General features: G+C 40.1%; 1 protein-coding gene across 12 annotated transcripts in view; it reads left to right on the top strand.

The window, feature by feature from the left end:
* Positions 1 to 24794, top strand: part of NAV3 (neuron navigator 3) — a 553670-nt gene that overhangs the window by 413913 nt on the left and 114963 nt on the right. For 11 of the 12 annotated variants that reach the window (XM_054072776.1, XM_054072766.1, XM_054072783.1 and 8 more), the window contains 2 exons: positions 4123 to 5158; positions 14855 to 14970. In XM_054072776.1, coding sequence (XP_053928751.1) covers positions 4123 to 5158; positions 14855 to 14970 — 1152 coding nt within the window. The remainder of the gene's footprint in view (positions 1 to 4122; positions 5159 to 14854; positions 14971 to 24794) is intronic. The other variant, XM_054072739.1, reaches the window with a different exon arrangement.

The raw sequence follows: 24794 nt of genomic DNA on the forward strand, positions 1-24794 counted from the left end.
AAAACTCTAGGCAGATAGAATTGTACAGCTTCTGTCAAAAGTAATTGGCCTGCCAAGGTACGGTTGTTAATAGTGTTAAGCAAGTAAAAGCTGTTACATTTCTATTGTGTTATTTTTTAAGATTTTTGGGTTTTAGCATTTTTAAACTAGAAATTCTTACATGCTATTCAGAGAAGTAAATTTTGCTATGTTTGCATTCTTTTTGTTAAAAAAAAAAAAAAAAAAGCTCCTCTTTCAGGATGCTCCAAATCCTCTCTTTCCTGTGTGTATTAGTGGCCTTTGGATTTCCAGGTGGGTAGTCTAATCCATGCTAGGGCCTTAGGGCTGAGACTGCAAAAATTAAAATGATGCATAATTTCAAACTCTGTGTTGAAAAGGCAAATGTCTTCAGTGTCCTCATCTACTATATTATTCAGACAGAGGGGTCCCAAGGCATGACTGGTTTCATGTGTGTATGTAACACAGCAAGTACTCTTTTTTTGGAGTGGACTATCTTTGTATTGCCTGTTTAAGGTTTTCTTGTAGTACTGAATTTGATATGCTATAGGCAGGCTTATGCTTAATTCTCCTCTAGTTCTGAGACTGAATGGCAAGACAAGATAGATACACTGAGAGAAGTACCACATATTTGACTGCCATTACTATTTTATTTCTCTGGTGCTCCAGAATAATAAGGTTTAGATTCTTGGATATATCTTTGAAATCTGAGCTTCATACAGAAGAGATTAACCCTTTCATGATTTGGTCTTGTTTTCTTAATAAAGCTAGATGACTTTTGAAAATCATGGTTGTCAATTGCCAGTTAGCATAATTTGATTATTGCAGAAGGAACCTTGTTCTTATTCATTCTGAAGGTTTGCTGAAATTCCTGAACACTGTAAATGAAGTGAAGAAGTCAATTTACATACCAGAAACATAAAAACAAGCCTTCCGTACCTACCTGAGCTTCAGGTCCAAAACAACTATTGTTTCTCTACTGATGTAGATGATGTATCACTGTAACTTCCAAGTACTGACACTGGTTAAATGCTTATTAATTTTTTCCCCACTTATTAAAGTTCACTGGATAAGTTCCTTGAGCCAGCTACTAAAATTTGTTAACTGTACTTGAAAAAAAAGTATAACAACTTGTCATTTTTTGCTTTTATGAATATTAATTGTATGCATTTAATTTCAGTGTTATTCAGTCCTCCTCCTCCCACCCAAAACCTCATCTTTCTAGCACATATTTTGCTTTCACTGAACACTAAAACCATCTTTCTCTGGTTTTGTTTTATTTCCAATATAATAGCATTCTTTTTTCTTCCATGTCTCCGTGTTTTATTATTAAGAAGTAATTGGCAGAATTTCTTTTTAGATTTACAGAATAACTTCAGTTAGGAAGGACCTTTCAAGGCCATCTAGTCCAACTCCCCTGCAATGAGCAATGGCATCTTCAACTAGATCAGGTTGCTCAGAGCCCTGTCCAACCTGACCTTAATGTTTCCAGGTATGGGGCATCTACCACCTCTCTGGGCAACCTGTTCCAGTGTTTCACTACCCCCACTGTAAAAAAAGATGTTTTTCATATACTTAGTCTAAATCTACCTTCTTTTGGTTTAAAACTCTTATCCCTCGTCCTATCACAACAGAATTTGCTAAAAAAGTCTGTCCTCATCTTTCTTATAGGCCCCCTTTACGTACTGAAAGGCCACAATAAGGTTGCTCTGGAACCTTCCCTTCTCCAGCCTGAACAACCCTAGCTTTCTCAACCTATCTTCATAGGAGAGGGGTTCCATCCCTCTGATCACTTTTTTGGCCCTCCTGTGGACCTGCTCCAACAGGTCCATGTCTTTCCTACACCAGGAGCTCCAGGTGGGGTCTTTCAGAGTAGAGAGGCAGACTCACCTCCCTTGACCTGCTGGCAGGATATGGTTGGCCTTCTGGGCTGCAAGTGCATATTGTTGACTTGTTTCCAGCTTTTCATCCATCAGTACTCCCGAGTCCTTCTCAGCAGGGCTGCTCTCAATCCCTTCATCTCCCAGCCTGTATTGATACTGATGATTGCCCCTCCTCAGGTGGAGGACTTTGCACTTGGTCTTGTTGAACCTCGTCAAGTTCACATGGGCCCACTTATCAAGCTTGTCCAGGTCCCTCCAGATGGTGTCCTGTCCCACAGATGCATTGACTACACCACTCAGCTTGGTGTTTTCTGCAGACTTACCGAGAATGGACTTGATCCCACTGAATGTGTTACTGATGGGGGTACTAAACAGTAGTGGTCCTAATACAGAGTCCTGAGGGATATCAGTTGTCACCAGTCTCTATTGGGATGTTGAGCCATTGGCCACTACCCTCTGGATATGACCAGCTAACTGATTCCTCATCCACCAAACCGTCCAACCGTCAAATCCATATCTCTCCATTTTAGACTGAAGGATGTTGTGGACTGTGCCAAAGGCCTTATAGATGTCTAGATAGTTGACATCCATGGCTCTTCCCTGGTCCACTGATGTAGCCACCCCATCCACTAGGCGATGACCACTAGGCTGATCAGGCAGGACTTGCCCTTCATGAAGCCATGCTGGCTGTCTCAAATCAGCTCCCTGTCCTCCATATGCCTAGCATCCTTCTAGGAGGATCTGTTCCATGATCTTTCTTGGCACAGAGGTAGGAATGACATGTCGGTTGTTCCCAGAGTCCTTCTTTCTGCCCTATTAAAAATCAGTGTGATATTTTCCTTTTTCCAGTCACCGGGGAGTTCCCCTGACTTCTGTGACTTTTTAAATATCATGGAGAGTGGTTTGGCAACTTCATTGGCCAGTTCCCTCAGGGCTCTGTGATGTATCACATGAGGTCTTATAGAGTTATGTACATTCAGGTTCCTCAGATAGTCATGAACCTTAGCTTCTTTTACAGTACGAGGGCCTTTACTCACCTGGTCCCCATCTTGGGATCTATCCATTCAAGATGTGTAGGAAGGGAGATTGCCAGTGAAGATTGAGGTGAAAAAGTTGTTAAGTACTTCAGCCTTCTTCTTTTCAGTTGTTAACAGTTTACCAGTCTTGCGTATCAGGCCATTATGCTTTTATCGACCTCCCATTCATGGCTGACATATCGGTAGAAGCCATTCTTTGCATCTGTTGCCAAGTTCAGTTCCAGCTGCACCTTGACCTTCCTGACCCCATTGCTATACAACTGGGCAGCATTTCGATACTATTCCCAGGATACCTGTCCCTGTTCCTGCTGCCTATGCATTTCCTTCTTCCCTTTAGATTGCCCAACATGTTTTGACTCGGCCATGCCAGTCTCTTGCCTTCCTCTCCTGATTTCTTACACTTGGGGATCAAGAGCTTTTGCCTCTGTGAAAAGCATCTTTAAAGATCTCCCAGTTCTGTTCTGCTCCCTTGTCCCCAAGGGCAGTTTCCAGGAGGTCCTATTGACTAAGTCCTTAAAGAGCTGGAATTTTGCTTTCCTAAAATTCAAGGTCCTGATTTTACTGTTCACCTCACTCCTATCACTCAGGATTGTGAACTCCATCAGTGTATGATCACTGCAGCCCTGTCTGCCTCCAATCTTGGTACTACCTATTAGCTCACTTGCATTCGTGACCATCACTTGCATTCGTGACCCCCTGTAGTGCTGTCTATTACCTGACTCAAAAAGTTATCCTCAATGCACTTCAGGAGTCTCCTGGATTTCTTTCAGCTCACCTTGCTACTTTTCTAAGAGATGTTGGAGTGGTTGAAGTCCACCAGCAAGATGAGAGCCTGTGAGCACAATGCCTCCTGCAGCATAAGGTGGCCTGTAGTAGATATCAACTATGAGATTCCCTTTGTTGTGGCTGTTTCTGATTATGATTTATTAAAGATTAAATTGGAAGGTTTAATTTGTATAACGACATGGTTACAAGAAAGGTGTATCCAAGGCTCCCTTGAGCTCACAGAAGTATTGCACAACAATGTGATGGCAGTAAGTGGGAGGCATTTTTTATTAGCATCCTTCATGTTCCATGCACACGTAAGTTATGTTTATTATAAATCACGTGTAACTGTGTTTTAAATACCAGAGGAGTATGGTATCACCTTACAGATGAGAGAATAACTGTCCCATTATGGGGTTTTTTTTCTGTTTTTTTTTAAGCAGATTCACCAAAAGGCCCTCACCCATGTGCAGGCATGAATGGAAATGTGCAGCATCCCACCAGCACTGGGCAGCAGCAGGTCTCTGCCATACCCTCTCCAAGTGCCAGCAAGCCTTGGCGCAGCAAATCCATGAATGTCAAACACAGCGCGACCTCTACCATGCTCTCCGTGAAGCAGCCTAGTCCCGCAACCTCCCCTACTCCATCTTCAGACAGGCTCAAACCACCCCCTTCTGAAGTCGTGAAGCCCCCTTCATCTGGACAAAAATCTATGCTGGAAAAATTCAAGCTGGTTAATGCTAGGACTGCTCTGAGGCCTCCTTTGTCACTGAGCTCAGGACCCAGTGACAGTGGCAGAGAAGATGATACCTTTTCGGAGTGTGGTGAAATTGATGTCTTAAGTGGTGGGGTGAACAGTGGCGGCTCCACAAGTAGCAGTCCTAAAGTATCACCGAAGTTAACGCCTCCAAAAGCTGGAAGCAAAAATCTCAGCAATAAAAAGTCTTTGCTACAGCCAAAGGACAAAGAGGAAAAGAACAGGGACAAAAACAAAGTTTGCACTGAAAAGACAGTCAAGGAAGAGAAGGACCAGGTCACTGAAACATCTACGAAGAAGAGTTCAAAAATTGCAAGCTTAATCCCAAAGGGGAGCAAAACAACAGCAGCCAAGAAGGAAAGTTTAATACCTTCTTCTAGTGGGATCCCAAAACCTGGATCAAAGGTGCCAACAGCAAAGCAGAGCACTCCACCCACGTGTACGGGAAGTAAGGAGGTTGAAAAAGTGAGGACTACGAAAGGACCCCAGTCCCAACCAACAACAAAATCTCAGCTTAATGAGAAGGCTTCTCCTTCCTCTGGTCTTGCTTCTTCTGAAGGGAAAGAACCAAGTGGAGCTTTTTTGGGGTCCTCCACGGCTCTGTCAGCCTCAATGGCTGCAAGCAGCAGCCAAAGCACGGGAAATGGTGTTGTCCAGCTTCCTCAGCAACAGCAATACAGTCACCCCAACACTGCCACAGTAGCTCCTTTCATTTATAGGTAAGACCATGTCAGGAAGTTGGGTTTGTGTTACCGTTGAGAAAAGAGAGCTAAAACAGCTTGAGTAATGGTGGATTACACTGTAACATTTCTTATCTCCCAATTTCTGTCACAGCATCATGCACGTTTTCCTAATATTATTTTTAATTAATGTTACTCTATGAACAATTTCTTCCAAGAAATGTGAGCTCTACCTTGTACAAAAGCAATCCACTGGAAATATTTAACATGTAAAATTCAGGATGTTTTGATTAGAAATACATATCACATGATACATTCTCTGTGCTGCTTTTGAAAGGTCATGAGTCAGATTTCTAGTGCGAATATTCTTGTTTGTTGAGTTTAAGAACCTTAACATTTATTTGCTCACATTCAATAATATTTGCTCAAAATGCACCGTTCTCTTAAAAAATCCTAAAATAGACCGCTGATATTTTCAGAGCGTGTAAAAGTACTGGTAGGATATTAGAGGAAAACCCATACATAAATTTTTGCAAGTATTCAAGAACGCTTCAACATTTTGGGCAGAGAGAAAAGGTTGCTGTTTGCAGGTCCTTTTCCTATTCAGTTTCGTACATGAACTATGTATAGATTAACTCCATGGAGGCAGTTAATTTTTACAGGTGATATAAAGTCTTCTGGTGGCCAAGGGTCTGGAACAGAGACATGAACTGTTAAACTTACCAACCTCTGTCTGAGTTTATTTTGCTATATGGTAGAGCAATTGAAGAAGCTGAGAGGTTTCGTTGTTGTACAGCTCAGAAGACAGAGTGAGTGTAGCAAGACTGCCAGGCTGGTTTGATTAGTGATTTCACTTGTCAGTTGTCGGAGGGCTTTAGCTACAGTTGTAGGTAAATTTAGCATCTGATAAAATGATAAAATACATTATTAAGCAAAATATACTGGTAGTTTTTATTAGTAAGTAGTACTATAGATAATCTTGGCTAAAGATTAAAGAGGCGCTGAAGTAGAGTGTGAGGGAGTATATACATCATTACACACAACTAAACAGCTTCAAAAACAATCTGGATGAGTGATAAGCTGTTTAAGTTAATTCTGAACAAAAGGAGTTAAAAATTGTATGGGAGGAGAAAAACGCATAATATGTGAGTTATGTTTATTCTAATATGCAGTGGGTAGCCTCTTGAGTTTCAATTAAATCTATCACTGAATGTACTTAATATGCATGTTTCCTTGTAACTATCTGGAATAACCTCAGTGATACAGATGACTTGCAGTGTGGTTCGTAGGATGGCCTACAAATATGTTTGTGTGTTTATATAAGGAGAGAGAAACAGAAGCTATGCTTTGCCTTCCGATGCCTGTGCAGCTTAATGGCAATTTTACCACTTATTGATGCCATTTCATTGCATGATGGAGATATCTTATCATTCTTTTAAGCTTCATCAAGAAGCAAAATGTATTTTGAATTTTAAAGGGTGATAGAAGCATGCATCTTCCAGTAAAATTTGGTATTAATAACTGTCTGTTTGCTTCAAACAAACAGCAAAGGAGACTGTATTTGAAGTTAAATCTTGCATGAAAATAAAATTCTCAGAGCCAGGGTCTGATCTCGGGATGCCATAAACCCTGAGTAATAGACCAACTTTGATGAGGTTACTTCAATGCCTGTCTCTGTAATTTAGAGCAGAATCTGACCCAAAAATTACAGTTTCTCAAATTCTCAAGGGCTTTGTAATAGTACACAATGATTTCATAGAAGAATATAAATATGTGTAACTAAGGATAATATATCCATATTTCCAAAGTCAGCATGTTTATTTTTGTGGACATATGGCAAGTGGAAGTGTGCGTGAAGCTGGGGTGCTGTATTTATACTTTCTTGCTCTTAAACATAACTGTCTTCTGAGTAGTTTCACCACAATTTATACACAGAATTTTCAGGTGTGCTTGTAAGCGGCTAGAACAGCTGTATAGATCAGTGAGTTTATAAACAGTAGTTACTATTCACATTATTTTTTTTTTACAGCAAGAAGGAATATCTAGGTTCTGTACATTTGCAATGCAGTCCTTGTAAAAAGTTTCATTTTATCCGGAATCCTGGAAAATACTGCACTGTACTGCAATATACTACTGTGATGAGTTTAGGCTGTTAACACGAGGATAAGTTGGCTAGTGCTTTTTCTGGTTTATTGCTGATACCTGCAGTTATCATGTATTTTGCAATGCTTGATTATTACCCAAGAAGATATTACTGTAGATTTGAGAGTAAAAGAAAGTATTCTGAAGACTTGCTTTGAGGACAGCCTGTATTTTCCTTAAACAGAGAATGCAATTCTATAACAGTTATCAATACTCATGTTTTCAATGAGTTATATATTAACGGATAGAAGACAGAAAATACTGTTTCTCTAGGAAGTTCTGAAATTATATATGGCACTATTCAGCTTTGCACTCTGGGTGCTTTGTCCTGTTTGATATCACATTGTATTTTTATGCCGCTTAAATGTCATGGCATGGAAATTCATATGGGATTATTACTTCTCTTCAAAGATTAGCAGCAACTGTCAGAGTCGCATTTGAGATAATCTAAATGGTTATAATTTAAATTTTTCTATCCTCCTGAGTAACTGATAATTTATTTTTAAATGTGGTTAGGAATGTGTTATTTACAGCTCCTTATGTGTCCCTTCTGAAGCTGACTGCAGGGTTCAACTGATATAAGAAAGGCTGAAGAAGATGTAATTTTGTTGCTAGAAAGCTTGGTAAGAGAGGTACAGCAGGAAAGACAACTAAAAGGAAGGTGTAAGAGACTGTATAATTATTTAGTGTATCAGCCACTACTTTAAATTACACATTCTTCTACAGCGCCGGAGTTGGAGGATGATGGAAATTGCCAGAATCCTTTAGACTCATATTGAAATTTGCCATAAAGTTGAGTTATCTTCCTAGCAGTGCTTAAATTTCAGACAGAGAAGAGCAACAGAGAAGTTTAGTGCTTACTAGCTTACAGCAAAAACAAGAAAAAGAGACATTAATGAAAAAAAAGAGATTGTTCTCCTTAAGAGACCTTAATTGCTCAGTCTTTGGAGTTCTTAGCTTTCCTACACATTGCTCAAAAGTGTAATATAACCTATAATTCCAAGCATTTTCTGCACAGAGAAAAGCCTGTTGCGTGCAGTCATTGGTAAGTTTGTCTTATAAAAAAGGAAACATAACTAGTAGCCCCAGGAGTAAAACTAATGTCACCTCACTCCATGAGCCAAATCCTTTGTTGATGTAAATCATCATAACCCTGCATGAAGTATGTGATGAGTTGGCAGTTAACATTTACTGTGAATTTGCTCAAACAGTAAAGGAATATTTCAATAGGAGAACATTGAGTTATAACTGGACACGTGTACTGCAGTTTAGGGGTTTTTATTTACTCCTTCAGTAACAGCTGTACAAGCTTAGTGTCCCTTTTCCATGGCTGGACTATGTCTTCCATTTAGACACATGGAAGTGTCTAAATTCCAGGGGCTATGGTGCTCAGGAATTGCTTATGGCCTTAAATGCTGAGAATATAGAAACTGCTGCAGGGAATTGGCTGACTGCTCATCATCCTGAGCTGCACTTCTGTGTTGTACGTTGCTTAAATTTCAATTCTTTGGCTAAATTTGTAGTTTAATAATAGCGACATCTGGAAGAAGTTTCAGCACTGTCTGAATTGAGACCCTGCAGACATAACTCTTTCAGTGTCAATGCTGGACTTGAAGAAAACAGTTTGGCACTCCTTTTGTCCCTAAACAGTAAGAAACTGTTGACTTCAGCTACCTTATAGGTTAGTATAGAAAAGACGGGCCAGACAGATGCACATTACAGCAGGGGAGATGCTAGTTTAAAGAAAAAATATTTTTACCTTGAGGGTGGTGAAACAGTAGAGCACACTGCCCAGAGAAGTTGTGGAAGCTCTTCCCCTGGACTTGTTCAAAACTCAACCAAACGAGGCAATGAACAGCTTAATGTAACCAGACCTGCTGTGAGCAGGTCATTGGACCAGGCGGCATTTAGAACATCTTTCTGATCTAAATAATTTGTTCACTAGATAGAGGCAGAAAAAGGAAATATCAACTACTAAATAAACATGTTACTGAGTACTAAAATCTTCTCCCTATCTCTTTCCTAGATGGTGATTGAAGTAATTCTAGTAATAGAGAATAGCTTCAAGGGTGCATGGGAAGCACAGAGTTGTGACAGATGGGAAGGAGGATACAATCTGGTTGCACCTCTGGAGGCACAGTAATTCAATTCCAGCTGCCTGTTCAGGATGTTTTTATACTGACTTAGGGGAAAAATTAAACAACTCTTTAAGGATCCTGCAAACACAGCATCTGCAGTGATTGCTGAAGCCATATTTATGTCCGGCTTTAATGATTGTGGAGTTAAAATTAAGTTTTCAGTAAATGACATTCTATCAGTTAATTGTGTTTGTTAATAATAGATTGTGCTGCTAGACATACTGCAACTCTGTATTTAAAAAATATGGTGATTTAAAGTTATAGTGCAGTGCTTTATTGGTTTCCTTTATTTACGTTACTGTTGTGAAAATGCAGAAAGTCACCACTAAAATTTTGAAGTCATAGGTAGTACTAAACATTGCTGCTCAACAACTTTATTTGTGACAAAAACACAGTGTTGAAAAAAAAAACCCTCCCATTTTCTCATGCCTGATTTTGAAGTAATTGTGCAAGAAAAGTTTTCAGCGTAGAGGTGTTGGCTTAAGAGATGGGAAGAATGATAATAAGCAAAGAAATCATTATAAACACATACTTGATTAATGCTTAGTTAAACCAGTAGCTTAATGATTCAGTTATTTGCTACTTATGATCTGAAGTTATTCTTTTAATTGCCTTACAGTCAAGTGTGGCCTTGTTCCTTTGGCTAAATAATCAGTAAAATTTGGGATAAAGGGCTGCCAAAGATATTCTCTTCAGTATTTTGTCACTGGCAACCATAGTAACCCTTTTCATAAACCAATTAAACTTTGTTTTAATCTAGTTAATCCCCACTACTCCAATGGGAAGATTCTTCCAGAAAATCACTCGTCTCATTGTTAGAAATTGTTTGCAACCCACATGTTGAGATTGCATCCAATTATTACTTTACTAATATTATCCTTTAATTTAAAAGGTTGTTTTTCCTCTTTTGGTGCCTCTTTTTAAAATATTTGAGGGAATAATCCCATCTCCTTCCTTGTCTTTTGCAAGGCTACACCAGATCTCCATTCTTTCCTTTCAGAAAGGTTTCTTCTTCCCCAAGATTGTCCTGTTAGCCTTTCTCTGCAGCTGTTCTCAATTTAACTCACATCTCTTGGAACATGGTTGATCAAACTGTTCATATTCCAGATGTGATCCTGCCAGTCTGGTATATTCTCAGTGATACATATTCAAGGCAGCTGCACCTCAGAGTGATGTATTCATCTGATATCTTTTGGAATGTCACGTAAAGACCAAACAAGCCTTTGATAATATCTGTGTTTATCAAAGATTGGCTATTTCGTTAGAGACAGGAAATGACTGCGTTAAAAACAGCTTATTAAGTAGTGTTCCAAACTCTGTTCCTAATTACTCCTGTACAGGCTCATTTTAATCAAACTGAATGAGCTTGTGCAGGTGTGATTGAGAGCAGAATTTGTCCCATTAAGTGAGTTTGATACTTTTACAAATAGGTAGCATGTAACTCAGCAGGTTGGGAATAAATATATTCTCTGATTGCTGTGATTAAACTAGAAAACAGATTGTCCTGTTTTCATGACGGTTACCTAAGTTAACCTGCGCTGCAGATGCACAACACTGGAAGAGTTGTCAACAGGATTGCTTTGACTGAGCTGAAATTCTTTTTGCTTTTCTTGATCATAGAATCACTAGGTTAGAAAAGAAATTTAAGATCATTGAGTCCAACCATTTCTTATCAACCACTAAACCATGTCCCTGAACACCTCATCTACCTGTCTTTTAAATACCTCATGGGAAGGTGACTCAACCACCTCCCTGGGCAGCCTCTGCCAGTGCCCAATGACCCTTTCTGTGAAAGAATTTTTCTGATGTCCAGTCTGACCCTGCCCTGGCACAGCTTGAGGCAATTCCCCCTTGTCCTGTCCCCTGTCACTTGGGAGAAGAGGCCAGCTCCCTCCTCTCCACAACCTCCTTTCAGGTAGCTGTAGAGAGCAATGAGGTCTCCCCTCAGCCTCCTCTTCTCCAGGCTAAACAACCCCAGCTCTCTCAGCCGCTCCTCGTAAGACTTGTTCTCCAGCCCCCTCACCAGCTTTGTTGCCCTTCTCTGGACACACTCCAGAGCCTCAACATCCTCCTTGTAGCGAGGGGCCCACAACTGAACACAGGATTCGAGGTGCGGCCTCACCAGTGCCGAGTACAGGGGCAGAATAACCTCCCTGGACCTGCTGGTGACGCCGTTTGTGATACAGGCCAAGATGCCTTCTTGGCCACCTGGGCACACTGCTGGCTCATGTTCAGTTGGCTGTCAACCAACACCCCAGGTCCTTCTCATCCCTGAAGCTTTCTAGCCACTCTTCCACTAGTCTTTAGCACTGCATAGAGTTGTTGTGCCCCAAGTGCAGGACCCGGCATTTGGCCTTGTTAAGCCTCATGCCATTGGTCTCAGCCCAGTGGTCCAGTCTGTTCAGATCCCTTTGAAGAGCCTCCCTACCCTCCAGCAGATCAACACTTCCTCACAGCTTAGTGCCACTGCGAATTTACTAAGGTTGCACTCAGTTCCCTAATCTAGGTCATTGATAAAGATATTGAACAGAACTAGACCCAGCAATGAGCCCTGGAGAACATCACTTGTGACCGATCTCCAGATGGTTTTAACTCCGTTTACCACAACTGCTTGGGGCCGGCCATCCAGACAGTATTTTACCCAGCAGAGGGTGCACCCGTCCAGGCCAGTGGAAGCCAGTTTCTCAAGTAGAATACTGTGTCAAAGGTGTCAAAGGCTTTACTGAAGTCCAGGTACAGTATATCCACAGCCTTTCTGTCATCCATTAAGTGGGCCACCTTGTCACAGGAGCTGATCAGATTAGTTTGGCAGGACCTGCCTTTCATAAACCCATGCTGATTGGGCCTAATTTCCCGGTTGTCTTGCATGTGCTGTGTGATAGCACTCAAGATGACCTGTTCAGGATCTTCCCTGGCACTGAGGTCAGACCAACAAGCCTGTAGTTTCCCGGATCCTCCCTTGGGCCCTTCTTGTAAATGGGTGTAACACCTGCCAGCCTCCAGTCAAGTGGAAGTTCCCCTGCCGTAGCCAGGACTGCTGGTAAATGATGGAAATGGGTTTGGCAAGCACTTCTGCCAGATCCCTTAATACCCTCAGGTGGTTTCCATCTGGCTGCGTGGACTTGTGAATGTCTAATTGACCGAGCAGGTCTTTAAACATTTCCTCATGTATCATGGAAGCTTTGTTCTGCTCTTCCTCCCTGTCTTCTGGCTCATGAGACTGAGTACCCAGAGAAAATCTTACCTTACTATTAAAGACTGAGGCAAACAAGACATTAAGTACCTCAGCCTTTTCCTCTTCGTTTGTCACTAATGTCCCCGCTGTGTCTGGTAAATGATGGAGTTTCTCCTTTGCATCTCCTTGATGCAGCAATAGATGGTCGAACAGCTATAAGCTGTACAGTCAGGAACGCAATGTCATAGGGTCAGAAAGATAACAGGCAAAAAGGATCTCTTTTTGTTTCTGAACAGAGATGGGCTGATGTAAACTCCATATACATTTTGTGGACTATGCTAGGAATACTTAAGCTACACCCACTCAGCTAGGTGTTCTTCTTACATGATCAAAAGCTACCTACTCTTTTCCAGTGTTACTCTTAATTAACTCCAGCCTTGACCTGGCTTCAGCCTCAGTAGTTCCATGATTTGGGTTTAACTGAAAGAGTGCAGACCACTTCAGTTACATTGACCATTATTATAAGGGACTTTTTCTGAGATGTGTTTTTGGGCTGATAGATTGCCCTGGACTGATCCAGCACTAAAATTCAACACTAAACCCAGGAAGGAGTACTTATGAGCATTTATGGCCTCTCAAAGCGTCTTTCACAGAAAGTGGATGTACCCCTCATTCATTTTGATGGTTTGATGCAATATGGATAAGCAGGTGGGACTGTGGAATTACAGTGTCTGTTTGTTGGGGAGGGATAGAGTCTATAGATAGTGGTCTTTTTGGTACTTAAGACACTGTCCTCAAGCACCAAATGAAAAATTACACTCAGGGTCAGTAGGACATAGTTAACCTTGTAACACATGCTGAGCTTGTTTTTCTGATAGTGTGTGATAGATAAAATTGGTAGATAAGAACAAAAACCTGAATTTATACAGCAGTTGTCCATTTACAGCATCACAAAAGTATAGAAATTGATAAGAAAGACAGTGCATCAGATGAGACATCACTTGCATTTCTATTTCTGCTTGAGTCCGAGTTAAATGATTCTAATCAACAGATTCTACCATGACAGTAGTTGTGCCGTTCTACATGCATATTATCTGCTTGCTCAGTTACTGTCATGAATTACTAAACAAGTCCATTCGGTAAGCAACCTTGAAGAAAATGTTAAAGGGAAAGTTATTTCATAAATAAAGTTGCCTGAAATTATTTTGAGCGATAAGTCACTGATTTTATCAATTATATTTATAAAATACACATTCATCACACAATTAAATGTCTGTATTTACAGTTTAGTTGATCATTGGAAACATTTTATGCTGAATTTTCTGAGTTTAACTATAAATGTAAAATTTTTAAATTAGGATGTAAGTATTTCACTAGTCTTTTAAGATATCTAAAGTCCAAGTGTGCAGTTCATGGCAGGAAAGTTGGAAGAACTTAATCTCTAAATGAAGAGTTTTCTTCATTTTATTTCCTTAAGTGGCTAATGTGTCTTTAGATGTATTCTTTCGCTGTGTACAAATGTGGCTCATGTTGCTATAGAGTGTCATTGTAGTTCAATGGTTCCTGTGTAAGCTAGATGCTATAGATGTTTCTTTAGAAGAGACTGTAATTGTGTGATCTATTTTGTATTATAAACCATATTCTTGTGTATTTCTTGCTATTTACTGTTATTGCAACAGCGAATAACTATATTTAACAAAGAGTACCCGATATAATTTAACAGTGATATGCACAAAAGTATACCATCAAAGAAAAGATGAGCTATTTGTTAGCAAGTTAATGGAAAATCTTGAATTATCCAATTTCCCCAGAGTTATGTAAGGGGCATTATCAAAAGAAGTTGCACATAGATTTAAATATCTAGGCCAGATTTCCATTCCAGCATTGCATAAGCTTCTTCCCACATGGCCTTTCTCACTTAAGATTCCAGCAATTACAAATTTTCATTTCCCTTATATATGTACAGGGATGTGACTTAACATTTTAATTTAAATGGATTCTGCCAATATCTGGTTGACACCTCTTGCAGAGAAAAAGTGAGGAAATAAAATGGCTCCAAATTTCCCAGCATTAACTCTGAGTTGTTCCCAAAGAGAGAGACAGAGAGAGTTCCTAGTTGCTTGCAAATTTGAGTAGCTGGAGTCAAACTAACTCAGTAAGAACGTGACATTCGTGATATTTTCACAATATAGTGATTCAGTTCTGAAATACATCTGCAAGTAACATTCGTTGCCATTAATACATGAATGACAGATAATCAATCTTCTTGCTTGATTTCAGAACTCTCTCAGAAAATGACAGTACCTCCTTACCACCTGCTGACTCCTGCACCAGTCCTACTAAAATGGATTTGTCATTCAGTAAGACTGCCAAACAGTGCCTAGAGGAGATATCTGGTGAGTAACAATAAGTAAGGAGAAGCCTGTACAATTCTTTATTTACATCTGTTTCTTACCAGGAGCTTTGTAACGGGTTGAAATAGTACTCCTGACCTCTATTCATGAGTGGTATTATGTATGCAGAAAATTTGGGTCATGCACAGTTAGTGCTTCAAATGCACGGTTCTCTTATCTGAGCTGGTTCCTTCTTCTTAAATATAATCTTTATCATTTTTCAGAAACGAATTTTTACAAGCTAGGGTTTCAAGTCATTATTGTTAACAGTCATACTGAGTGCTCCAAGAAGAGCAGTGGAAAATCTACTTCGAAATATTTGACACGGTGACATATTTAAGAACATCAAATTAAATAATAACCTCAGAATTATGACACAAATTACACAAGATATATTTTGGTTTTATAAGTTGCATTCAGAAAATTTGAAAACGAACAAGTTATTAGTATTGTACCTGACTTATAAATTACTGCTAGAGCTGAGCTGCCAAAGGTTGTGTTCCTGAATTCCTTGTAAACCTGGGGTAAAGTCCTTAGTAGGTTACAAATATGAGGGTTTTTTTTAAATCATATTAAATAATTCCTTTTAAGTCAGTCAAGCCATGCTGATTTACATCAGCCCAGGATCTGTCCACAACTCTGCCAATGGATGCAAAAAGCAAAATGTTCCACAGATGACTTTCCCATCAGGATTGAATTGTACCGCAGGGCTGTGAGGGAGTATGTTCGAAGAAACTCTTAGCCAGAACTGTTTCTTTGGGAGTTTGGGGGTCATTTCATTGTTCTTGTTGTTTTGGTTGTTTTCATTAGCATCCTTATTCTTAATATCATTTTTCCAAGAGTAAAAGGTGAAACTGTCCCATTGGATTCACCTGTAGTTTTGCCCTTTTTCTCCAAATTTTTCATGTTCAAATGGATTTTTAATGAGTCATATGATTCTTCTTATACAGGAAAGCACTCATTTGACACATCAGTCTAAAATTACCTCTTCACCAGAAGGGAAATCAGATGCCCAAGGTTTCTGGGACTGCCTTGGCATTTAGCTGACTCATTCTGAAATGGAGGCTTTGCTCTGGTTTTCTCAGTCTCCTTGGAAGTATCTTGAGTATGATATTCCTTATTTGGACAGCTAGCATATGTAATAAATATGTCATGATAAAACCTGGTGAAGTGTTCCCTAGAGGTGACACATGCCTGTTAAAATTAAAGTAAAAAATTATTTTTAATTAATCCAGAAATCAGACTCATTCTTGTATGTATGAAGAATATAATTGAAATACTTATACAATTCAGAAGGCGCTTCAAGGAATTATCCAGAGAGATGCTAAATAAAATATATCAATTTACTACCTGCTGAAATGATCAAACGGGATATCATGTCTCCTGGCCTTTTACTGTTCTCAACAGAAATGGAACGGCATCAAAAAGGAGAAAATGGTGTAAAGGGCACTAGGCATCAGAGGTGTTTCTAATCTGATTATTCAGACTCTGGCATTAGCAGTTGAGTGATAAAACAGGCAGCAAAGGAGAACCACTGGGAAAATGTGGACAATGGTTTGTTATACACAGAGAAAAACAAATGTGTGTCACCCATAATTGGCTGTTGGCAGCAAAAAGAATGAATGGATAAAGTGCTATATTTGCTGAATAGATAATTGTCTGCATTGGTGAAATATTAGTAAGTCATTGGTGATTCTGTCATTGGTGAACTTGCATGGAAAAACACTCATGTGGCAGCTGTTTATGGGAGTATTCCATGTTGGATTAGCCATGAAAAAGGATTCTAATTCTGTTATTTAGGAGGATCTTTAATCTAGTGCAATCAAGGGATAATACCAATATTAGCAAGGAGATATGCACAGGTTATTTCCTTGTTCTGGTGACTTACACAGAGTGTTGAGAGATGAATCCAGAGTTTCTTTCATTTTGATATTGCCTTTTTTCCTGAAACCTTTCACTGCTGCTATGGATGGGAATTATCTTTATATTAACTTGGGCTTCTTTTGCAGCTTGGTTGCCAAACACAGTAGCACAGTGCATTGGTAGGCAAGGGGCTGGGCATCTGTAAAACCCACTAGCTTGTAGGAGAGGGTTCATAAAGTGCTGTTCCACCTGTGTTATGTTTCTGCTTCATTAGTCTATTATTTTTACAGTGCCAAATATTTGTACCTAAGGCTAACATGCTCAGAAGTAAGATAACCTAGTGTAAACCATTTCTCTACTTTCAGAATATTTACACCCTTGTGTTTGTTACCTTCTCTTGGCTAAAGATTACTGCTCCCGTAAAGTAGCCAAGCAGATCGTGTCAGAGCTCCTAATCCACTTAAGGGGAAAAAAAACAGCCATCAAAGTTAATGCTGTAAGCATGGCTGGTTCAAGACTTCTCCACAGTATAGGCAAATCTTGGATGGGGACAAAATAATTTTGAAAATATTAGGAGTGGTTGTTTAGACACCATTCTCCCAGACTGATTCAGGATACCAAAATCAACCTTATTTTCTTGCTCTAGTGGTAAGTGGTCATGGCTCTGTTTTCTGTGCCCAGCAAGGCGGTTCACATGCCTTCATCGCTGTCTCAACACCAGTTGTGAGGAAGTAGAGAGGCAAAGCGAGAAGCTGTAGGAATAGTTCCCATCTCTCCTCTGGTCTGTCTTTCTCTCTTTTTCTGAAGGAGCCAGTTAGCTTTAAAACCTCTCCTGTCTTCCACTCTGCAAGCGAACACTTGGTTTTACTTGCACAGCTGTGAGAAGAGAATGATGCTGGAGGCTGCTGTAGGCATGGACCCAGAAGTGCTGCCCCGATGAACAGAACAACTTCATTATTTTTAGCTTGCCCCTGTAAAAGTGCTGCCTGAGGTAATTTCCTACATCACTTATGCCTGAAGCCAGTTCTGCCTCTCATCTGAGCTACTGTAAATCTGAGTTTCTTCACTGTTCCTCTGTCTCTGCTTGGAATTTGTTCCAGATGTGATCTGAAGTGCTTCAGACTCTTATCCTGCTTTTTTTTTTTTTTTTTTCTCTCTGAATATACCACAGCTCAGCCAGAGCAGTCCCAGATGTTTCCACACTGCAGATGCAAAGCAGTACTCATGTGCAGTAGGTCTCAGGCTTCCTGCAAACACACCTTAGATCCCCTCTGCACGCACAGTGCCAGTGATACCCACACACACACTGAACGAGCCCCGCTAGTAAGCACAGCTCACCCATGCAGTAGTTTCAGTGCATTCTGCATACGGTAGACTCGCTGCACATGTGGCACACAGATGTGTAGACTTCTGTCCAAGAAATCCCAGACAGAAATTTGGGAGTCCTGTATAAGGACCAGTTCTGTTGTCATGCATAAACATTCTTTCTTGTATGCGCTTTATGTACCAGTTACCTCAACAGGACTATGTACCCGCAAAACTGTATAGAGAGGATGAAATGAGAATTAAAAGAAAGGCTGATAAAGTAATCCACTTTGGTGCTTGTTTTTCATGGCATAGCTATGAACAAGTAGTTCAGACTTCCTACTTATAGTACCTGTAACATTTATTAGTCTCTACTGCAAGTGTATTGCAGAAGGATGTCAGAGAGTTAACTATTTAAAATTCGGTTGTAAATTTTACATGTCAGTAACTGCAAAGTATTATTTTATGAAATCAGTGATAGATGGCTTTAACAAGTTTTTCCACGTTCAAAGAGTTTAAAGCAAAGTGTTTGGTTAGATAGTTATTAATTTACTAATATAGACCCAAAAAAACTAAGAGATGAAGAAGCAGAAATTAAAGTAATGTTAAGAGTTATAGGCCAATATTAGTGGCAGGATTTGCATAAAAACATTCAGTTTCCAAGCTTCTATATTTACTATGCTTATTTTTTGGTTTCTGAATGAAATAGTTAATTAATAGTTGTGAAAAGAGTTCACAGTATTTTTTTTTTATCAAGTAAGCCTGGCTAAAGAGATTCATAATCTTATGCATTTGCAGATCTATTACATAATTCATTTGTAAGGCTCCAAACTGTGCATCGAGTCTTCAAAGAAAGTCTTATCTGACAGCAAAATTTGTCCCTAGATTATTAGTTCATAAAATCCTGTATATAATTCCTTTTATGATAGAAACAGTAAAATAAAGTAATATGTTACACTGACTGAGATGGTTTGGGGAGGTTCGCTGTGCTGTTCTTGATTTAAACATATTCCTGTGTAGTGGGTGGGGAATACAAGGTAGCTGGGGAATAACGCTCTGTCATATTTGCTCTCCTCTACTCTCCTATACCCTCTGCTTAGTTTAGAAAGCTGTATTTGCTTGTTACTATATTTTATAAATTTAAAATGGAGGGATGAGGTTTACAAAAGTATTTTTCAATAAATAAACCTGAGAATTTTCCACATTGCAATGTTTTTTGATGAGTGACACCCTGCAGAGAGATGTGGTAAAGCAGAGGGATAGATTCAGTGTTGTTTCTGCTGAGAGCTTGGTCCGAAATGTACATATGTTTCTACAGTAGCTGAGGATGATCATGATGGTCTGTCTACCATGAGAGGCAATGGGATTCATGGGAGGAAAGTTCATATAACTTTGTAATTAAGGGCTGTAGTATAGTAATTGTACACACAAAGGCTGAATGAAGGTTGTGTGATTAGTCCCAGTGCCTCCGTATCCCAGCATTTGACTCTTTTTTTTCTATTGTATGTTGAAAAGGAAATGAGACAGGTGGATGCTGGAGCTGCTGGCTACCCTTGTGCAGCTTCCACACAGTTCAAGTGTCATTTCCATGCCTGTAGAGTAGTCTGTGTAGTGATGGAGCTGGGCTGCAGTGCATAGATCAGGTAGGAGAAGGAACACTTCAGCAGGGACACTGAAACCCACTGGGTTACCCAGGACCTAGCTGTGCCTCTCCCAGGGATCCTTCCAGCCCGGAGTGGCTGCCAACATGTGGTTTGACATGGCTGATTGGGTGAAGAACTGTAAGTTTTTCTACTTCCGACTGGAAGGGGCCAGTTCTTGCAGTCTTTTATTATTTTGCAGCTCAGAGCTGAGCAGCCGCTGCGTGCATGGCTTTCATCGCCCAAGCAGTCCTCGGCAGAAGGGGTACACCCTATCCGCAGGGCTTACTGAGGGCAGATGCAGCACTGCAGGAATGAGTGCTGCCTACAACCAGGCATGCATGCTGTGAGCTCAGTGTGGACGCAGAGCGGGTCTATACCTACTTACAGCTGACCACGCAGACAAGCCACTGACTATAGCTGTTTGGGCATCCAAGGGCAGGTGAGGGTGTTACCATTCATTTATTTGGAGTACTGGGGAGGGATACAGCCACATTGTTTATGATAGGAAGAGGTCTTCTTCCCTTGACCCCATTGCACTGCAGTGCTGCCCAGGGCCAAATCATTTAACTTCCTTTTCATTTGAAACAGCAATGGAGAATATTGAGGTTTTTAAACCATTGAGTGGGAAAAGAGTGAGCTTACCCTCCATTTTGCAAATTCCCTATTATAAATACAGCCTTGTGAAGCCTTTCTAACAACCTCAGCAGCTTTCTCAGCCATGCTGAACGGGCACATACAGCCGCACGGTACAGGCAGTGGATATCGATGTGGGAATGTGGGCAGCACTGGAGCTCCGCTTCCTCAGCCAGGGCAATGCCAGCATCCGCACAAATGTGTTGGGCTCTACTGTAGGCAGGCATCAGCACATTCATTAAAACCTTTTAAGGTCCCATACGGTCACTGCAACTGACAGACCGTAAGAGTAAACACTGATGTCTTACCTTTTCTTTCAATGCTGAAAAAGTGGAAGGCCTTTAATACTTGGGATGATTTTGTACTCAGGCTGACACAGCATTCTTGTCTCCTGTTACTTTGACTTTGTAGGCTGCATGGGAAGGGGAGTGGCATCTCTTCTTGTTGTGGAGTCTGTCTTTCTAGGATTGTGTCTGTGATTTGAATATGGAAAATCATAATTGCTTGAGACTACTGGATTTTTTTCTAGAATAGTTCTATGTTTATGAGGGTTACCTAGGAACAAATATACCCTTCCTTTAAAATTTCTGTGAGGTTTCTCCCACAGGTCTTTTGGCTTATATATCTTTAAAACCTGTAGACTGAGCCAGCAAAAAGCGAGAGGTACACTGAGGCTTCTCTTAACACTCATTTATTCATACAGAAAATCTGCAAACAATCTGTAATTCTTAGGGTGACATTTTTAAAGGTTACTTTCCTGTCAAGTTTTCTCAGTTAGGGATTTGAAATGAATGTATTTTCACAAAAGCAGTATATTGTTATACAGTAATTTTCATATATATAGATTTCTATTTAATGTTTTATTAAATTAATTGTCCCTAGGAAAAAATTGTATCTAAAAAATTAGACTGCAGTTCGGTTAGTTCTTTGTTCACCAGTCTATTATTTCTGGGACTAATATCTTTTTCCCTATGAGAAAAGGTATATATTTAAACATAGGTGTCCTTTCTCTCCTGATAATGTATTTAAAAACAATATTTAGAATTGGTGAACTCAGTTCAGACATTACATTGAGTTGCTTTCTAAAAAAAATTGCTATTCCATTAATAGGTTTTCTTCAGAAGACTGAAACGATGACTTTATTAGAGCTTTTTAATTCTATACTAGCCTCTGAATCTCACAGAGATGCAAACAAAGTATATTTTAAGGAGAAAGAATATATTCCTTTTATAAACCTTACTTGGTAGGTAACATTTCGTTCCCATTTTTTAGCTTCTTTATGATCTTAATTTTGTTGTTGTTGTTGTTTAGAGCAGACATTTCCAGACTGAAGGTCCATTTACAAATCTGCTTTTAGTTGCCTGCACAGGGAATAGCAGTGATACGGAAGGAATAGTTTGTCATCCTTACCTTTCAGGAAGAAAAATAGGATTTGACTCTGAGCTAGGTCTGTTACTGTAGCATCCCATTCAGGTGAAGCTGTGTCTTGAAACCTGTGGCACTGTAAACTGGGCAGAGGCTTCTGTGTCTCCGGTTTAATTCACCAGGATGTTTGCTGCCATGGCAGCCAGCAGCACTCACTGCAGTAGCAGAGAAGAGTCATATATCTGGGAATGCAGGTTGAATACTAAAATGTAAGGAGGCTTGTGCAGAGCTTTGCTTCAGTGGTTAATTTTGGCTCTTTATTGAGCTCTGACGTGGAGGCTGTGCTTGCAGTTCTGTGTCAGCCCATCTAAAGTGAAGAGCCGTGCACTGGGATCAGTCATGATCTGGTGAGAGGAGGGGGGAAAGCCCAAGACAGCACTTGTGCCTACTTTGGATTTCAGAAGGAAGCAGCTGTAGACAGAGATGCAGGCCCACTGCTCTGATGAGACTGGTGATTGGATGGAGAGGGGAAAACACAGTTGGCTTTTGGGATTACTTCTGTGCTGGAGCAGAGTGTTTGATCAACTCTCTTCTGCTTGAGAGAAGTCCAACCGAAAATGACTGTAAGTACTGCAGATTAATGTGATGGGAGAGAAGTGGCTTAGCAGAAACAGCAGCATAATTTTAAAGAAAATGACTGTGCCTGTCTAGATATTTACAGTACGTAAACTGGATGCTTGAGCTGCGCTTTTCATTACAACTGCAAGTATGTGCTACCTGGGAGATGCAGCATGCAGTGCTAGAGGGATCACCTCCCAGACCTTTTGGGAGAATTGAACTGCTGTCCATCTCAGAAGTATGAAATCTAACTGAGCTGAAGCCCCAGCCAGAAAGATGCAGCAATCTGCTGAACTGTCTGTGTTTAAAGGCAAGGAGGTTAGAAGAGGGTGTGTTCGTCTTCAGAAGCAGAAGTCTCTAACCAATCTCACACTCATCAGCGAAGGGGAGAAGAGGAGATACTCATATAGGGAGAACTGGTTTGGCAACGCCTCCAAGTCCAGCCAGAGTTACCATCAGCAGGAGACAAAAACTGGAGGCAGAGGCTCCCTTTCCAAGGCACTCTCACAATCGGTGCACTCTCTCTGCCACTCCAGCCTCACTGTACCCCAAGCATTTCAAGTGATACCACCTACTGGAAGCAGGACATCCAGGAGGTCAGGAGACCGACATACAAATGAAGACTTTAAGTTTCACAATGAGGAGAGAGGGAAAACTGATGATGACAATGTGTCCTGCACATCCCATTTCCCCAGCAGGAACTGGGCAGAGGAGGAGGAAGGCTGCTTGCGTGAAGGGACTGCACATCTGGATGAAGATGTCATAATAACAATGCTGGGGGATCTAGAACAGGTCCTTTATACTGATATTTTAGGTAAGTTAACTTTAGCTTGACATCAGGAATGGCAGGAGGAGACCCAAGTGCTAGCACATATCTGCATGGAGCAGATTTTTGATCGTGACAGTAATATTATGAGACAGAACTGGGTTTATTTGCAATAGTATGCAAAAATAGGGTCTTGCCATTTCTTGCTTGCTTGCTTACTCTTCTCTATAAAGACTGTATAAAATGAAGGCAACATCTAAATAGCTTTTGATGGGTGCATGGGCAGCAACAGTCTGTGAATAATTGAGCATAGTTTCCTCAGCTGTTTGAAAAAACGAGATGTAATATTTAAGTGCTATTATTTTAGTAATAAGCAATTTCATTTTAATGACATTTGTCCTCATGAATTTAAAATTGAAATCTTGAATCCAAGGTTTGTTTTATATAGAAAATATTTTGGCTTACCTACAAACTGTTCCTTCAGTAATGCTTTTCCCTTCCCCTTACTCATAATTTCACCCCTATATGATGAATCGTGGGTGCCGGAGTTTCATTTTAGTTTAAATAACCACGTTTTTTGTATCAGTGTATGCCAGTGAGTTTTTGAAGTCCACAGCCATAGGTGCTTCAAAAGGCTTCTGTGTTACTAGCTTTACTTGTCATCTCTCAGCCCTTTATAAGAGTGCTCTAAATGTTCATTTCCAAAGCTTTGTTCTTCAGCCAGTGAAATGGTTTAAGTGGCTGCTTGCTTTTCAAAGGTTATGTACCATCTGTCTCACCTAGAGCTTCTTTGCTGGTGGATATGTTAGCCCTGATTGAGCTTAAACAATCAGGGTTAATTTTTTTGTTGTGTTTGTAATGTTAAAACCTATCATCTGAAAATAACATTACAAAGAAGTGTTCTCTTTTTATGCATATCTTTCTGTTGTTAGGCTATACCAGTATGCACAAAGGGGCTTCTCCTGCCGATTAAAGGCTTGTTAGCAAAGGAAGCTGAGCTCTCCACTTGCCCCTGCTCCTCTTCAGCCATGTATCACTGAAAAATCCTTGTTCTCTTGTGATGTGAGCCTCAATTTCCCCACCTGCTCAGTAAAACTGATACTTTCCTTTCTGAATGGAGTTAATATCTGAGCATGGACAGTTTGCTGGGAAGCTGCTTATTATTTCTAAATCCCTTTATGTAAATTTGGCAATTAATGGAATTCTTTTCCCATTTTTCTTCTTGGTCTGTAATAATGTGCAGAAGTACTGAAATGATTCTGAACATTATTATTAAATGTGCAGTTATGGATGAGCTTCAGAAATGTAGTGTATTAACATAGATATTTAGTGATTACTGTAAAGTGTTTATTTTGATTTCCTGTGTACATACGTTACTCAATGGAAGCAATGAATGTGGTCTCTAGAAATTTAGGACACCTGTAATAGTTCAGTGTGTAGAAGCAAAAAATTAGGTACAATCTTTTGGAGTATTCATGTTAACATAAATGATGAAGCTTCAAGTGATCTAAGCAGATTATATTTCATGGGGTCAGAACTTTCTTCTAAGAGGAATGATATTTTGACAGGAAATGTCAGGGTACCCTGGTCTTAGTCACACTTATCACAGTCTCTTCGTGTATGAAATAGATCTG

The sequence above is a fragment of the Cuculus canorus genome, chromosome 1, assembly GCF_017976375.1.
Source record: "Cuculus canorus isolate bCucCan1 chromosome 1, bCucCan1.pri, whole genome shotgun sequence".
Taxonomy (NCBI): domain Eukaryota; kingdom Metazoa; phylum Chordata; class Aves; order Cuculiformes; family Cuculidae; genus Cuculus; species Cuculus canorus.